The sequence below is a fragment of the Rissa tridactyla genome, chromosome 2 (genome assembly GCF_028500815.1).
Source record: "Rissa tridactyla isolate bRisTri1 chromosome 2, bRisTri1.patW.cur.20221130, whole genome shotgun sequence".
NCBI classification, from domain to species: domain Eukaryota; kingdom Metazoa; phylum Chordata; class Aves; order Charadriiformes; family Laridae; genus Rissa; species Rissa tridactyla.
In genome coordinates, this window is record NC_071467.1 from 27964906 (window position 1) to 27981006 (window position 16101).

At 39.0% G+C, this 16101-nt stretch overlaps 1 protein-coding gene across 3 annotated transcripts in view; it reads left to right on the top strand.

Moving 5' to 3' along the window:
* The window catches only part of PIP4P2 (phosphatidylinositol-4,5-bisphosphate 4-phosphatase 2), a 42373-nt gene extending 33792 nt beyond the window's left edge, over nt 1-8581 (top strand). For 2 of the 3 annotated variants that reach the window (XM_054192134.1, XM_054192133.1), the window contains exons 6-7: nt 5750-5840; nt 6943-8581. In XM_054192134.1, coding sequence (XP_054048109.1) covers nt 5750-5840; nt 6943-7086 — 235 coding nt within the window. In that variant the 3' untranslated portion in view covers nt 7087-8581. The remainder of the gene's footprint in view (nt 1-5749; nt 5841-6942) is intronic. The other variant, XM_054192132.1, reaches the window with a different exon arrangement.
* The last annotated feature ends 7520 nt before the right edge of the window (nt 8582-16101 follow it).

Genomic DNA, 16101 nt, shown 5'->3' on the forward strand with positions numbered 1-16101 from the left:
GCTTGTTTAATGTTTATGAATTACTGTGGAAAAACTTGTCTACTCATTTGCTATTACTTCAATAAGAAGGAGGAAAAATTAGAAGACGAGAACTGTAAGAGGTTTTTATGGTTTTGGTTTTGTTTGGGGCTTTTTGGGTATTTGTTTGGCCTTCCTTATCTGATGTCAGGAATACTTAGTTTGAAGTGTTGTTAAAAGCTACACTAGTAACATCAAATTTGTGTGGAATCTCAACCACAGGGTGTGAAATAAGACTTAAAAATATTACTTCAGAGACTTTCTTGTCCTGGTGATTTATTTGAATATTTGTCTTCCTTTGATGGGCAAGTGTGACTTCCAGTTAAAGTAGCAAATGTGTTTTCCACTGGGAATGGAAAACCACAGCTGTGTTGTGTGTTGCAGAAAAACTAGCAGGTCCCTTAGGAAGCAGAAGGCTCAGGATAAATGTACTGCAGGTGTTGGCACGGCACGGCCTGGCCTTCAGCAGTGACTGAAGTCTTTTACTGGAGTATTTGATAGAGAAGTCAGTCTAGTGGCACGTTTAACCTTAGGAGTGTAACCAATGGGGTGTGGGGTAGTGGATGGGTTCTAGTTTGCGTAGGTCAAATAACTTCACGGTCTTGATGAGATGCTGCTTTGCAGGGGTGTTTTTACTGACCGTAATTAACTGCATTTGGTCTTTTCAATCCTGGGGGAAAGGGGGTTGGTGTTTTGTGGTTTGGTTTGTTTGTTTTTAAACTAATTGCAATTACATTTTATCATATCACAACTTGATAAATGACATCAGCTTCTCTCTTGACTCTCCTTAGGTACAAAATTATTTGCTGTTTAACCTTAAAAAAAACCCCAAACCAACAGAATACAAACAAAAAACCCAACCCCAACAACAAAAAAAACAACCCACTCCAAGCAACAGTCCAAAAGTCACACCATGTGATCTTTTGGTCTGTCTTCTGTTGATTTATGTTGCTTGTATTTTAAAATCCATCTGGATTGTGAGGATTTCTTAGTATTTTTGTCTATAAAGTGCAAAGCATGCTATCTGTAGGTAATAAAACCAGAGCATCTCTGCAGTGCAATTTGTGAAAACTACAGCTTGCGTGACAACTGAATCGTGGACTACAAAACAAACTTTAACAAATGGGCGTTTCTGTCCTTGGGCCAAGGATGCAAACTATGGAATATTGTAATTCAGCTTTGAATGAGTTGCTCGGTGTCTTCCTGTGTCTGAGATGCAACGGTTGGGAGTTCTGCGCTTCCAGCGGCATAAACATTTCCAATGCATGGATTTAGGGCACAGCATAGGTGAGGCAGAGCTTCGAGTCATGGTGGTGGAATAAATAACTGCAGTGACCTGCTGCTTTCTGTCGGCCCTTTGGCAGAGGTTGTCATACCTGTAGCCGAGTAGTCAGAAGAGCATGTGGCCTTCTTTATCTCAGCTTATTCGTGCAAAACTTTTTTCATTAGTAGCCGACTAGTCAGATGCAAAACTATTCATTCCTTCTGTTGACTCAGTTGATGGTTGTCACTGAAAAAAAAGATAGTGTAGATGGAGGCAAAAGGCACTTTGAATTACTGCAACAGAAGACATCTGCTGAGATTTTGAGAGTCTCAAATTTTCATTATTTTTGTTTGAAATGTTTTTAAAAGTGCAGGGAATCTGCAAATAGCTTGTTTGTGACCACCTGTCTGGTTGAGGGAGATAAGATCTTAATATGAAGAATGCCTTGTAACACTGCAGGGGAAGTTAGGAGTTACTACAGGAAAGGGTCAATAACAAAACAATGTTCAGTGAAAATAAAGCGATAGTGCCCCGAATACATAAACAAAGGAACCTTTTATATATGGATGTTGGTGGAAACAGGATCTTGGGTTTCTTGTTTGCCTTTAATCCCATCTACCTGCTACCATTGTGGTCACAAATGTATTATTTTGTGACATACTTTTTTTTGTCTGTGCCATTGTCCCACGTTTCCCCCCTCCCCCCAAAGAGCCACTTGTTTTGCAAAATAACTTGGGAAATGTAGGAAATTAGTTGTGATGCAGAGAATAAAATAATTTATTTGGTAAATGACCAAATCTCTTTGGAAATGGACTACAAACCTGGTCTGCAGAAGCCCTACTGATGCACAGTGGTTCTACCTGACATGGGCTCTTAGTTGAACATTACGTACTGCATTGGGACAGCAAAGGTCGCTAATGAGGAAATTGTTGCAATATAGTTTTAATTTATAGTGTAGAGGATGACACCTGGGAATGGGGGAGAAACTGTTTCTTTTGACTGCTTTAGTGTGCTGTTGTGTTTCAAAATACCAGATGTTTATCAGCCTGTTTCCCAACAGAGTGAGAGGTTTAAGGAAGGCTTCTGGTATTTTTCTCATTTAATGATGGAGAAGAAGCAGGAACTGTTTTTTGTCTGCTGCTCTTTCCCAAGCTGTACATTAAATCACCTAGAAACTTCAGGATCATGAATTCAGTTACTAGAAAGAGAATTGAATCGTCCAAGTTTTTATTTCAGAATGCCGAATATCTGCGCTTTTTTGTCTTTTGTTTGTTGTTTTTTTTCCCTTTAGAACCTACTTATATTTCTCTTTAAGGTCTGACAAAATGCTGAACTCTAATGAATTTATAACACTTTTGCCCCATAAAGTCTGCAGGGCCTTTAGGAAAGAGTGAGATGTTGGAACCCCGTCACTACTGTGGAGGCTAGTTTCAGCAGTGCTATTCACCTTCAAAATACTGGTATTTTGATCTTCCTCTTACAAACCCTTCTAAAAGCATGTCTGAAATCCTGGCAGTGATTCTTCTTTATTCGGAGCACAAGAGACTCTGCATTCTTTCCTGTGCTACTCCTTTAATAGCTTCTGTCACTAGTGTCCCTCTTCTAATTACTACCTGATGCTAAATTGGCTTTGGTGTCTTTTGTATCTGCTGTTGCTGCCCGAAGGTCTGGCAGGTGCCTTTTGCTTCCCCAGCAGCAGCTCAAAAAGAAAGAACCGCTGCCTTCTGCAGAGCTTTGCAGCAAGTTCACCCTCATTAGTCCCACAATGGAAACAGCCGCTTCTGCGATTTAAAAATGTTCTTTTGAGACCAGTTTTAATATTTCTGGTTGTGCCTGTCAAAGTTGCTGCAGTCGGTAGGTTTTGGGATAGGGTTTCAGCTTTCTTTATTCAAAGTTAGTTTGTGGTTTTTTATGTATAATTTGGGGTGGGAGGGGGGAAGCCACACTATTTAGAGTGGCCCAGTGGCTGCTATCACTGTCGGGAGACAAAAAATAAATTATGATTTATTTAGATTGCTAAATATTCCCAGATCTGTGATGAAACAACCACAGAAATTTAATATATTTACTTTATCTTTGTTTTCTGTAGAAAGAAAAAGGCAGTTAAATTAAGACATCCTTTACGTTTCCTTTTTGCGGTATTTGAGATGATGGTTTCTTCCCCAGCCTTTCTTACTGGATGGGAGGGGACACAACTGGAGGGAAATATGGGTGGAAAATACACATGGCACCTGGAATATCGTGATTTACAGCTCTGAAAGTGAAGGTGTCTTTCCCAAAATGAACTTTGTCTCCGTGTGAAATAGCCAGTGCAGTAAATATCATGTGTGGTTTAGGTGTATTGAACGTGACGTTTCTGCCAGCTTATCTTAAGGTATCCAGCCCTGTAATGGAATTAACTTTCTGAGTATATAGCCAGGAAATCCTGTGGAGGAGGGAACCTGAGGTCAGCTTGGCAAGCTCAGTGCTCATCAGTTCAGCTTTTAGAAAAGTCTCCTCCCTGTCCCCTTCTATAAAACTTCTGTTTTGTTTGGGTGTTTTCCTCCCATAACTTGGAATGAGACAACATAACCCTCTTCTAGAATGGCTGTAGAAGTGTTTAGGGTGGCTTTTGGGGAGTGTGTGTCAGAGGTGAGAGGGTGGCAAGATGCCATTATTTCCCCAATTGCAAATTCTTCCACCCTAATCACACCCCCCAGTCCCATCCCAAATGTGTATGGTGAGGCTTTTGTTCAGAAGTCATTTTCCCTGGGAAGTTAATGAGCGGAACAGGTTGGGGACTTCTCTTCTTCTGAAAATGTGTAACAGATGGCTTGTGAGTGGTCACTCTATTCAACCCATACCTTGCAAGATGAAGCTCGACGTGTTAGCGTGAGGACTGCAGTTGGTTGTTTTTTCTTGGAGCATTTTAGAAATTCCTTGTAAAGAAATCATATTGGAGTAAAGCTGCTTAAACCAATCTATTTGAAGGCTTTCTGAGATCAATGCTTAAAAAATTCTAGTCACATGCTAAGCATATGAGGCCTGTGTGGTTAATTAACTGCAGCCAGAAATTTGGTCAGTCATATGACAGATGTACTGCTTCAGTAGTTCAGCAGTGCTTTCTTCTGTTGTACATTTATCGTGAATATGCTGAACTATCATGAGCTGAAAATGACCTTCCCTCGCATCTTTGAGCACAGGGTACAAACATCTCACTATTTCCAAAGGTGTGTTCATCTCCCATCAGAATGGGATGAAGTACTTAAATAATGATAGCATAGAATTGTCTAGGTTGGAAGGGACCTTCAAGATCATGAAGTCCAACCATCAACCTAACGAATGCTTCAGGATGCTTCCAAAACCACGTCTAAGATAGATGGTACATGTTTTACGAAAGCACCTCTGCCTTTCTAGTCCTTTCAATGGACCTATGTGTTCACTCTGTTTCAATGGAATTAAATCATGTTTCTGTTTTCCTCGTTAGAATAGCTGCACGTGATGGTAAACTTGTGACTCAAGATGTATTTGCTAAACAACACTGAGCTTCTGAAATAATTTCTCTAACCTGTAGTAAAGAATGTAATGGTTGATTTGCATTGTATATTCTGTTTGACTGAGGCACTGTAATAGTTAACTTAATGCAGCAGGTAGAGACAAAGCTGTCTGTATTGGAGTTCTAGACGATGAGTGACAGAAATTCCAGGGGATTTATTTACCTTGGTTGTCAACAGTGATTTGTGCAGCTCATGTAACTTGTGGTAGAACTCTAAAAGAAAATTGGAAAGCAAAAAAGAACTTGTCATGTCTTTGAAGTTACCAAAACTGACTTAAACGTGTCTAAAGAATTTCTGTCTTTTGAAACGTTGAAATGTTTGTGATTAAAATGGTTTGGGTTTTTTTTCCCTCAAGAAAGGAGGTAGAGTTTAGCCACCCAACAGTACTGGGTGAACTATTCCAAGAAATAAGTAGTGCAGGTTGTTACTGTTAATGACATTTAGGGGTGGTAGAAGTGACTTCCAGTTACTGAAATGCCGTGAATGTATTAAAGCCTTGTATTGATGTATTAAAAGTCTAAAGGGTGTCTAACAACCTACATAGAAGCTGCAAAGCAAGTTTGGGTTTTGCAATCCAAAGGCTATTCAAGATACTTATCTGGGTGCACTGTGGATATAGGAGGTAGACCCATTCAAACTGGAGGTGTGGCACCTCTCTCTTTGTTGTAAGCACCTAGATTAAATCTCAGATACTAGATAATCTTCAATAGTTTCCCTTTAGAACAAACGTGTGGACTCTTTACTGCTTGATATAATTGCAAACTTTGCCTACAACTTTATAAATTTAAGATAGTGTATGTGTATTGCCATTCTCTTCCCCTCCCCCATTTAGACTGAACAGTTACTATTCACGTAGGTTGTTGCGGGCTTTTTGGGTTTTTTTGTTTGTTGTTTTTTTTTTTAATTTAAAATACTGTTTATTTTCTAACAGTTCTTCTGTTGGAAGCGCACTGCCACGGAGACGCTGCTGTGCATATATTACAATTGGAATGATATGCATCTTCATTGGAGTTGGATTAACTGTGAGTGATGTACTATGATGTACTTGCAACTGTGTGCAGGGGTGTACGTGTACAAAGGAGTTCCCTTGCCTGACTTGCTCTTTTTTCCCCCCCCCAGCATTTGAGTAAAACCTGCGAAGTTAGTGTGCTTTTTATCACCTCTGTTAAAACCATGGACTTAATCATCTGACTTAGCCAGAAAAATGAAACGTTCCTAAAACCCAAATGTTCTGGCACTTTGAGAGTCTCTTCTTCCTGGTGTTAAATTTGACTCTTCGTCATAAAACTTCAGTTTTATGAAAAATGGTTTTACTTTACTGTAGAAATACTGGAACATCTTGTTCCTGTTAGAGCTCTCAAAACTTCCAGGTTTCCAGAAATACATATTGCTGTAGAGCCAGGAATGTAAGTTCTACTACAGTGGAAGGGAATGGGATTCCAAAAGTCAGAAATGTGCATATGCAAGGCTCATGTTGTTACTCTAGTACTCGGAAAACTATCTGTCTGGCTTGCTTGGCTCTGAAGTATCTGGTACAGGTTACTAGAGCCAATTTTCTACCCGGCAGTCCCAGAAAAGTACATGTGAGGAAATACCTGCAGTCAAATTCATATGTGTGATTCTTGTTGTACCTCTAACTTACCCTATAACCTGAACAATTTTTTATGTGTGAGCTTAAATGAGTTATGAAGAGTTTTCCAGTTTCCCTAATAAAAACAGTGACAGCCAAAAATAAAAACATTAAAAGACAGATTTTTATTTTTTTTTTAACAATCTTACTGAGTTTGAAAACGATGAAGACGTTTCACCATGCGGTGTGCCCAGAGGCTTCTGCAGCCTCCATCCTTGGAGTTTTTTGGAGCCCAGTTGGATTAAACCACTGAGCAACTTCATCTGACCTTAGAGCTGAGCCTGCTTTGATCGGGGAAGTTGGCACTAGAGACCTCCTGATGTCGCTTCTAAGCTCAATTATCCTACAATTGTGTAAAATTAAGCTAATAAAATACCTGATTTATCCTTATCAGAGTAAAAAAGGTGCTGAAATGCTTCTCCTTTGTATAATTTGCTCTTCCCGGAAAAGCAGATAGTGCTGTATGTTTTGATGCTTTTGTTTTCTCTTTTTAGGTTGGTACACAGGATTTCGCCAGGCGATTTCACGCAACGTATGTTTCTTGGGCTATCGCTTATCTCTTAGGTTTAATCTGCCTCATTCGAGCCTGCTACTGGGGAGCCATTAAAGTCAGTTATCCGGAGCACAGTTTTGCGTAGAGAAATTGTTAGATGATAGCAGATGAACATCTAGTAATTCTGGATATCACATCTTGGACACTTTTAAAACCTTTCCTGTAAGGATTCCATTCTGTTCAAAGTAGTCTTAAGAGTGGGGGTCTCTAAGAACAAATGTTCATTGCACTACATAATATGCAAATAGTTTGTTTTGCTGCTAGATTCCCTAGCTCTGAATACTAAAGCTGTGTTTACATGTTCATAACTCTGTCTTTATAGGTGTTGAATTTTATTTCAACAGACAGTATTAAGTTTTACACTTCCTTTGTTATGTTAAAATCGTCTGCCATTTTTCTAGGTGATCAGTAAGAATTCAAAAGCAAAAGTGTTTATAAGTGTTTCTACAGTAGCTTCACATTTGTACTTAACATTTTAACTAAAATCATATTAAAGTGGCTTGCTTTAAAACCTAAGCAATAAGCATTTTGCTTGAACTGCTTACTGTATCTTTTGCCTAAGATCATAGTGACCTTATTCAGGAAATGAAAGTGCTGAGTGTGCTTTAAAGACTGACACTGTTGCTAGAGAGACATTTGTAAACACTGTACGCTTTGAGACTTTTCAGGTAGAGAGATGCTATTTTGGTAGTCCAATTAAATTCCCATTTATCCAGGATTGGATTTCAGTTTGGATAAATGCTTTCTTTTCAAGGATCCTGGAGCTTAGGTGTTTGGTTTTGGTTGGGTTTTCTTGTTTGGTTGGTTTTTTTGTTTGTGGTTTTTTTTTTTTTTTTTTTTAAACTGGCAAATCCTAAAAGCCATGCTCGGATTATGGAACTTAACTCCAGTTATTCGTACAAGTTCCTTTACAGGGTCTAAGGGAAGCATTTCATATGACTTGTTTCATAATACTTCAGTGTCACATAGGTGACAATAAGATGGTGATGGGTTGCCTCTTACTTTCCTCTGATCATGTCAGATTTTCCCTGTTGGGGAGAGTTATGCACTGGTCACTGCAAAGGGAGATGCTGTAAATTCACGTTAACTGCTGTAATAAGGAAATAAGTAAACAATTACTTGGACCATTCCATCAAAGTACATCTCGTCAATTTAGCACTGACTTGCTAAGAGAATACGGAAACAGAAAGCTTTTTCTAATGATGTATTCACAAAGGATTGAGGGACCAGTTCTTGCACTGCCCATCTTTATAGTTTTAAACAAGTTTTTGCTAAATTTGGAAGGAATGTCCTGAGTGATTTAGACGACTGTAGTAATTTAGATAATGGGGTCAGATGGGTAAATTAATGTGGATGTTTCAGGGATACATGTAATTTAAATTATCTATGTTCCTGCTAGGACAAAATGATATTCAGATAAGGATTTTGGAGCACAATAAATGTAAATGATCAAACTGTAAATGATCCGTCTTTGTATGATGCTAAATGTATAAAAGCAGTAGCTCAGGATTACAATGTACCTTTTACAAATAAACTAATAAAGAAATAAAGATTATTATTCAAAATTAATATATTTTGTTATTTATATAAAAATACACAAGTGAAAGAATTTCCTAGTATGATACAGGAACAACACAGGCATTGTGCGGCAGAGGCGAGCCCTGCATTTTTGCCAACTGGCAGCCTCAGGAGTATAAAAAAGCAAGAACAAATTGCCGTTTTCTTGATGTTTTGGGAAGAATGTGTAAGTAAATAAGGGATGAGACCACTGTTGGGATTATGTGTTCTTTAGTCGATGGCTTATTGAGGGAATATGGTAATGTATTCTCTTATTTTCCTAATGCTATTTACATCGCTTCACTGTAGGGATTTGCTGTGCTCGTTTGCATCGTAAACCTTTGAATATTCTTGTATTTCGAAATACTGCCCGCCTTCTGCATTCTGAAGTCAAGTAGGCTGGGGCTGGACAGAAAATCATCCACTGTTTTTGTAACTGAAGGGAGGGTGGGGGTTAGGAAGCCTGGGTATAATGTTATATTAATTAATCAAAGGACTTTTTACTCTATTTCCCTGTGTTAAGCTGTACTTTATTTCCTATCTTATGTTTCTCCTTTTTCTCAGCCTTTTTGATCAGAAGGGAAGATATATTGACAAAGTAACTCATTTTTGTCTGAATCAGGATAATAGCACAGTATTTGCTACTGCTTCCTTTTGCAAAGTGAACCATTGTAGTTACTCCTATAAAATATGAAATGTATTGTGTCATGACAGTTCAGCCACATCTGGGGACATAAGAATCATGATATTTTGACCATGTAAGAAAAATAATGGTAGAATCTGAAGGGCCTCTATAAAGGACTGGAATAGATCTGACTGTTTGTGGAGCAGGCTTGTTTGCAGCCAGTCATGATGTTCTGTGCTGGACTACTTCTCGATCCGTTAAACTTCTCTAAGCTTTAAGCCAAAAAAAGAAAATTAACGTAATCCTGTCCTGTCCATACTGACCACTAGAAGAACCTTCAGCTTTTATAATCATTCATTTCTTTCAATGACTTTTAATAGTCTTTTCCTCGATGTGTTATTTTTGTGTTAGATGGGGGAAGAAGTTACCCAGCTTCACAGTGAAGGGCTTCTGCGCTTTCAGGTTTTATCTTCCCCCTTCCCTGCTCTCCTTCCACTCCGTCCCGTCAAAGGGGTTTGTATAAAAACTTGAGCGTTGTTGACTAGGAAACACTTCAGACCTTAAACCATGTTTTTTAATTATGAACCTACTGATGAGTGAGTGTTTTACTGGGTCTTGCTTGTACGCATCATACATCTTGATATGTTGTCTTTTAAAAATAAAGACTAGAGGGTAGTGGTTTTGAAAATTAGATTTTTCGAGAGATCTTTGTCAGGAGTAGCATGTTGAAAGAAGCTGGAGGTTTCAATTGGCCTGATAAGAAATTCACTGTGAAGTGCTTAGAGGAGATGCTGAAGCAACCGTGGAGTCATTAGTGGTTATTGCTGCGAGAGGGATGATGAGCAATATTTGCTTTTTCCTAGTCTTTCAAACTGTGTACGGCTTCGCAAACAGAGGGAAAGCCGGGGCAGCAGCTTAATATCAAGCGTTAGAAAATCCCTGTAACTAACAATAAGGACTTGAATAATAAATAGGTGAGTAGTAGCAAAGATGATTTGTCACGTTAGATCAATCTAACTGCCTTTTCTGATGGCAAAAATTATGCACTGAATGCAATATGCTCTCTAAAAAAAAATAATCTGTGAAATGTTCTTCCAAGCAAGCTTGAGAAACATATCAGTAAAACTATTCAAAGATAGTGATTATCAGACTAGGAGGACGTGGCAAATACATGCCAGCAATTTGGAAATATTTAATATTTTTATAAAGTTAGCGTGCTGTTTACTTCATCTACTTCAAGCTGGTAGAACTGAGGGCAAGCTGAATGGTTGAATTAAGTTAACCCATCCTGTTTTCTTACTTGTTTTTCTTATGTGTGACTCAGATTTACAATGCCAGGGACTCAGCTTTCCCTTTCAAAAAAACTTGTTATGAAGAAATACGTCAGTGTTGGAGAAATGGGTGTTGCTTAACTACTTGCAATAGAAAGTTCTAATAACATGTAGTATAACGTGTCATGTTCAAGAGGTGGACTCTCATTATACTCAAAATACGCTCAGTAGCCATATCAGGCTAAATTGTCTCCATTCCTCACCCTTCCAGTTGTGTCCATCCCTGTACCGCGGCTCGGCAGCAGAGCCGTACTCCCGGAGAAGCATCAGCGACTGCACTGTACACCCATCACGGGACGGGGGGGAAGCATGCTTGAAAATAACTTTAAAAGTGCCTCCTTAATTCAGATTTCTTTCAGTGATTTTTATTGGTACAGTCGATGCGCAGCAGGTTGCATGAAGGTGAAGGAACAAAAGGCTGGAGGTCATGAAGGAGAGAGGGGAGAGGGAAACTTAATCCGATTTAAGTTATTTGCAAGATTTTGTTATGGTTATTTGAGCCAACAAGAAAAGAATATCTAGGCTCAGTTTCCTACAGCTTTAACCACAAAAGGGCTTTTATTTTAGAACAATAAAACTACTTGTTAGCCCGATTATCTAGCAACTCATCATGTTATACTTCACTGGAATCTGGAGAGGTCGACCAGGGAGGTATCCCTCTATCACTCTGCTTTTAAATTCATCTGTGGGCATTCCCTCTTCGCTGCTTTTGGGTGGGGGGGTGGAGTGGGGGGCAAGGACATCGGGCTAAATGGATTTTGGATCTGGATCTGTACAGCTGCTTTTATGGTTCCTTTCTAACAGGTTATTAGCGAGAAGCGTGTTCAGCTAAATCTTGTGAACAAAAGTAACAGCACAGAGTGTGGATTGGAAATTGCTGATCCAGATGACAAGTTGTATGTCGTTGATAATGACTTAGTAAAATGATTATCAAATGGGTTTAAGAACACATTATAAATAATGGCTGAAAGATAAAACTGGATGAGACGAATGGGACAGTTGCATATTATGGTTTTGTCCAATAATAACATAGCTTGTAATGGAGAAACAACAACTTATTTCAAAGTGTATTTAATACTAGCTCTTTTGCATAGCTTTTTATCAATTTGTAATGATGTGGTTATAGTTCCAGCTTGCTTAAATTCAAATGTGTTGCTTAGTGTTTAAAAAAAAAAAAAAAAAAATTGTGGGAGGGACAAAGAGACTGAGGTTAGAAAAACACCTCTGGGGACATGCCGCTTATTTTTCTTGCAATATTTCCGAGGGAAAATGATGTGGCTGATGAAATTTCAAGGCTGATTCACGTTAAACTGCGTGAGAAAGAAGTTGCTAGCAGACTTATGGGTCCAGGCCAAATGACTTACAGCATATTATTTTCACAGAAAGATCAGACTGAATTTCTAGTATTTCCAAAAGAACATCTTTAAAATTTCACTGTTATTTAATGAAGTCTCTTATCCACGCATAATACATCTTTCTTGTCATACTTTCCATTTGTTAAAAAAAATAGCATAGTTGCCTAGATAAGAAATAGGTAAAGTTGATTTCTATATTATTTGCCTTCAAAATTTTGCTTATGTAGTGTTATCGGAGTATTTTGGGTCCTCTTCATTTTTGTAACGTGATTAGTTTCTCAAGTTAAACTTTTGAAATCCTTTGAATTCTTGTCCGTTTAAGGGGTGCCTTTACAACATACTGAACGTAATTTTGAACCATTTCAGAGAGATAAAACCTAAAGCACCTTGAAGAAACGAGTCATTTAGTACGGGATTTCTACTGAGCATCCATTTGAAAGGTGTAACACACCTCCCGAGAAGCTCTGCACCCCGAGCTGAACCCCACGCAGCCAGCAGGTGGGCCATCGAGGGACGCGCAGGTTTTCACAGGCGTTCTCTGGCCGTGTGTCACTGAGAATGCAGTCACCCTGCGAGCCTTCTCTTCAGAAATCCGAGTTTGACAAACTGGCATTCTCTGATTATTATTTCTTTTTTTTTCCATCAAAAATTACTCAGCTAGTTCTAATCAGTGCTGAAGAGGGCTGAAAGAGCCTACCGTGCTATTTATAGTTTCTGTACCGTTCTTATTTAGGAGTAAGAAAACAGCACTTTACATTCCTGTTAGCATAAAGGCACACTATTGTTATTTTGCTGGAAAGGTCAATGAACTAGAAAGTGTGCTTTAAAAAAATATTTAACTTGCATAACATTTCCATTCTCAGAGCTTTAATTGTCTCTTATTTCTATTTTCATGCCTATAATGTCAAATATTAATCTTTTAGATCAAAACTTCCCATCCCAGGTGTCTGTCTCTGGTATATTTTCTGTGCAGACTCAGTTTAAATAGTAGTGTTTTTCCAGGAATGAGAGCAGGGGGAAAAAATTGTTTATTTGTTTATGCTTAAATAAAACCACACAGCCAGAAAATTCCAGCCATCCCTGCTGCATGCTTTGGAGCGGTTTGGCAGGATCAGTTGGCATTATGTCAGGCACGTTTTCAACTCTCCTGCGAAAGCGAGCTGAAATATGGCTGAGTTACAAGACTCGGAAAAATTTCACCTGTGTGTGCTCAGTAGACGTTTGTTAGAAGTAGCTAAAAATCTCAGAACATCTCTCTTATACTGGTTTTTTGCTTCCTCTGAACTGGTCGAGTTGGTACTTTCATTCTGGAGGTGCAGGAAATAACACGTGGCTTGTCCATAACTCCTCCTCCTTCTGTACCTGAAAGAAGAGAAGGACTCTCTCCTCCAGTACCGCGGACCACTTTGTTGGCATTGGGCAACGTGAAGGAAGAAAAAAAACGTAACAAGGAGTCAGGATGGAGAAGCAGCCTAGAGGGGGACAGTGATACAGAACAGATGCAGAAAACACAATCTGCGGGAGTCGGAATCAAGGAAAGAAGAGAGGAAATCACACCATGGAAAATGAGGAAGAAACACCTAATAATTTCTTAACAACGTTAAATTCTCTTTAAACCAACCTTTATATACAGATTGCTACTTTTTTGTGTGTGTGGTAAGCCTTTTGGCATAATACCTAGTCCACAAAGGATTGCAGCATCCCTGAGAAGATGCTTTTAGTACTCCTGATCATTTTCCATCTGACTTCACAGCAACAGGGTGAGAACGGAGATAACCTGGGCTACAAGCTGGTCTTCTGGGCTTACGCTGACGTTGTCACTGTCTGCATCAGTCTATGCTGTATCAGGTAATGGGAGCTGGAAGACCTGTAGAAGCAAGACAGTCCCCTCTCAGATGAAAAGCGCACTTGTGATCCCCTCAAGTTGCCTCCATCAACACTGTCCTATGTGACCAAGGGACCTTGGAGTTCCTGGCAGGAACGCCCTGAGCTTGACAGCACCCAGGGACATCCAGCATGTCCCAGGAAAAGAGGGAGCCAATGTAAGCTTTAGTGTGAAATCCACCCCCCCAAGAGCCAAAACAACTAAGAAACAAAAACTACAAGGGCAATTTTAATTTTTGCATAATTTAGATTATAAATGAGTAAATGTCACTTATAAAGGTGTTGTTATTTAATGTTATATTTAGATTGTCTAAACTGGACGCTAGGAAACTAATGGAGCTAAGCAAAATTGTTAAAAATGCATGCACAGTACAAAACAAAACAAAAATAAAATCAGAGCCTGCTACGAAATAGCTTAGATTTTCCTCCGAAGATCTGGCTCACAAAAAAAAAAAAAAGTTTATCATCATTGTTATGTATTTTTCTAAGTTTGTGTGCTGTCAGCCCTCTTCGCTAGCCCTGAGAAAGCTGATGAAACATCGCTGCTGGCATCACTGTGTACCTGCTGTCTCATGCAGTGCTAGCACGAGAACTGTCCCCAAATTCATTTATTTTATTCTGATTAGAAAAACATTACAGTGGTCTCATTTACATATTGCTGAACAGAACAGATGCTGTGGGTTTCCTGAAAAAGTGTGAGAATCTGCATTTCTATTGAAAATACTTCCAGTTTTGTTTAAAACGCCCTGTCACCAGTATCAGAGGTGATACGCAGTAGACTTCATTGACTGGTAGGCTTGCAGCAAGTTAACACCTTTTGTGATGGCTAACAGTGAAAAGAAGACACAACCTCACAAATGAGTTTTTCTTTCCAAATTTGGAAAACACAGCATAGCAACTATTATTGATAATAAAACCTCAGTTGTACAAACATACTGTAATTTACTTTGTGGAAACGGCACAGTTCTGGTATCACATCTATGGCAGGAAGCTTAACAAGAATGCTTTTTCCGCATTACAAAGTAAAAATGAGTGAGAATAAACCTTTTTTCTTCATCTTTGTTTTAAGGTAAAATGCAGAAACCATAATGTATTAAATATAGTGATTTTAAACCAATGTCATTAAACCAGAACAAAACCACTCTGCAGTCCTTCTCTTTCAGTTTAGTTTAAAACAAAGATTTAGTGCAAATGGCTTGGAAAATAATAAAATACTTTTTTTTTTCTTTAGAAAAGCTTGGGATATATCTCATTTTGGGAGACATTAAGTGGAAGCTTTCCATAGTTCCCTACCTGATGAATTACAGAGGCTCCTCTCATTCAGGCTTTGTCAAACAAGCTATTGAATTTTCCTGTGCCTTTAGCATTCGGAAGACAGAGCAAGTCAAGAGCGTGGAGACCTCAATGTCACGCTTCACTGCGCGTGGGAAAAGCAGCGCTGCTGTCACGCACAGACCGCGTGGCGCTCTGTCGGCCGTGAGACTGCCCTTCTCCACAGCAGAGAAGTAGCCCGGCTGTAACAGTAGCCGGCCGTTAGCACAGCGACCGGAGCAAGAACTTCTAGCACGGACACAAAAGACGATATTATCATAGCACAATTTATAATCTTGTTATGCCCAAACCAGCTCATGTATTTTTAATACAGCATTAAGTGTATTGGACTGTTGCTAATACTGATTTGATTTCTGAGAGCAGGCAGAGGAAGAAGAAAATGATACGATTTACAATTTAAATGTTTATATTTGTGAAATTTAATTTACTTCCCTACTAGGATTATCTGCTTTTAGTTGCACACTTGTAAGCACAGGCTGGCTGAGCGAGAAAGCTTGAACGGAATTTTCAAATAGCAGCAGATCCTAATCTTGGCTTGAAGGAAAGCCTTGGTGTGAGCTGATTTAATGAGATATTTATGCGAGCTGACTGAGACCTAAGTTTCCTATTTCGTTATTATTTATGGAATCTCTGTCATTCTTCTAAGTCTACAATATTTTCTAAATTGATAGGGAATATATATTTTAATGAATATATCCATTTCTTCCTCTTTGATACTCTGACTAGAGTGACATAACATTTTCTGTTTAGTACAACTACCTGTAACATAGTTTCAACAATGGCCATATTGCTAACTTTGCTTGCATCCAGGACATGAAAAGTTAGGATTTACTTATCCTGCAAGAAAAGGTATTGCTGATAAGAGCGACTGATACCACTGGAGTCCTTGGAAGTCGCTTTCCAGTAGTAAGATCAGACCGAACAACAAATTCCTGACCCAGGGCAGCTTAATGTTCAGAATGGGACACCGACAGCTGGGTTTATCTTTCAAAATACGTGTATCTACCCCTGGCTGG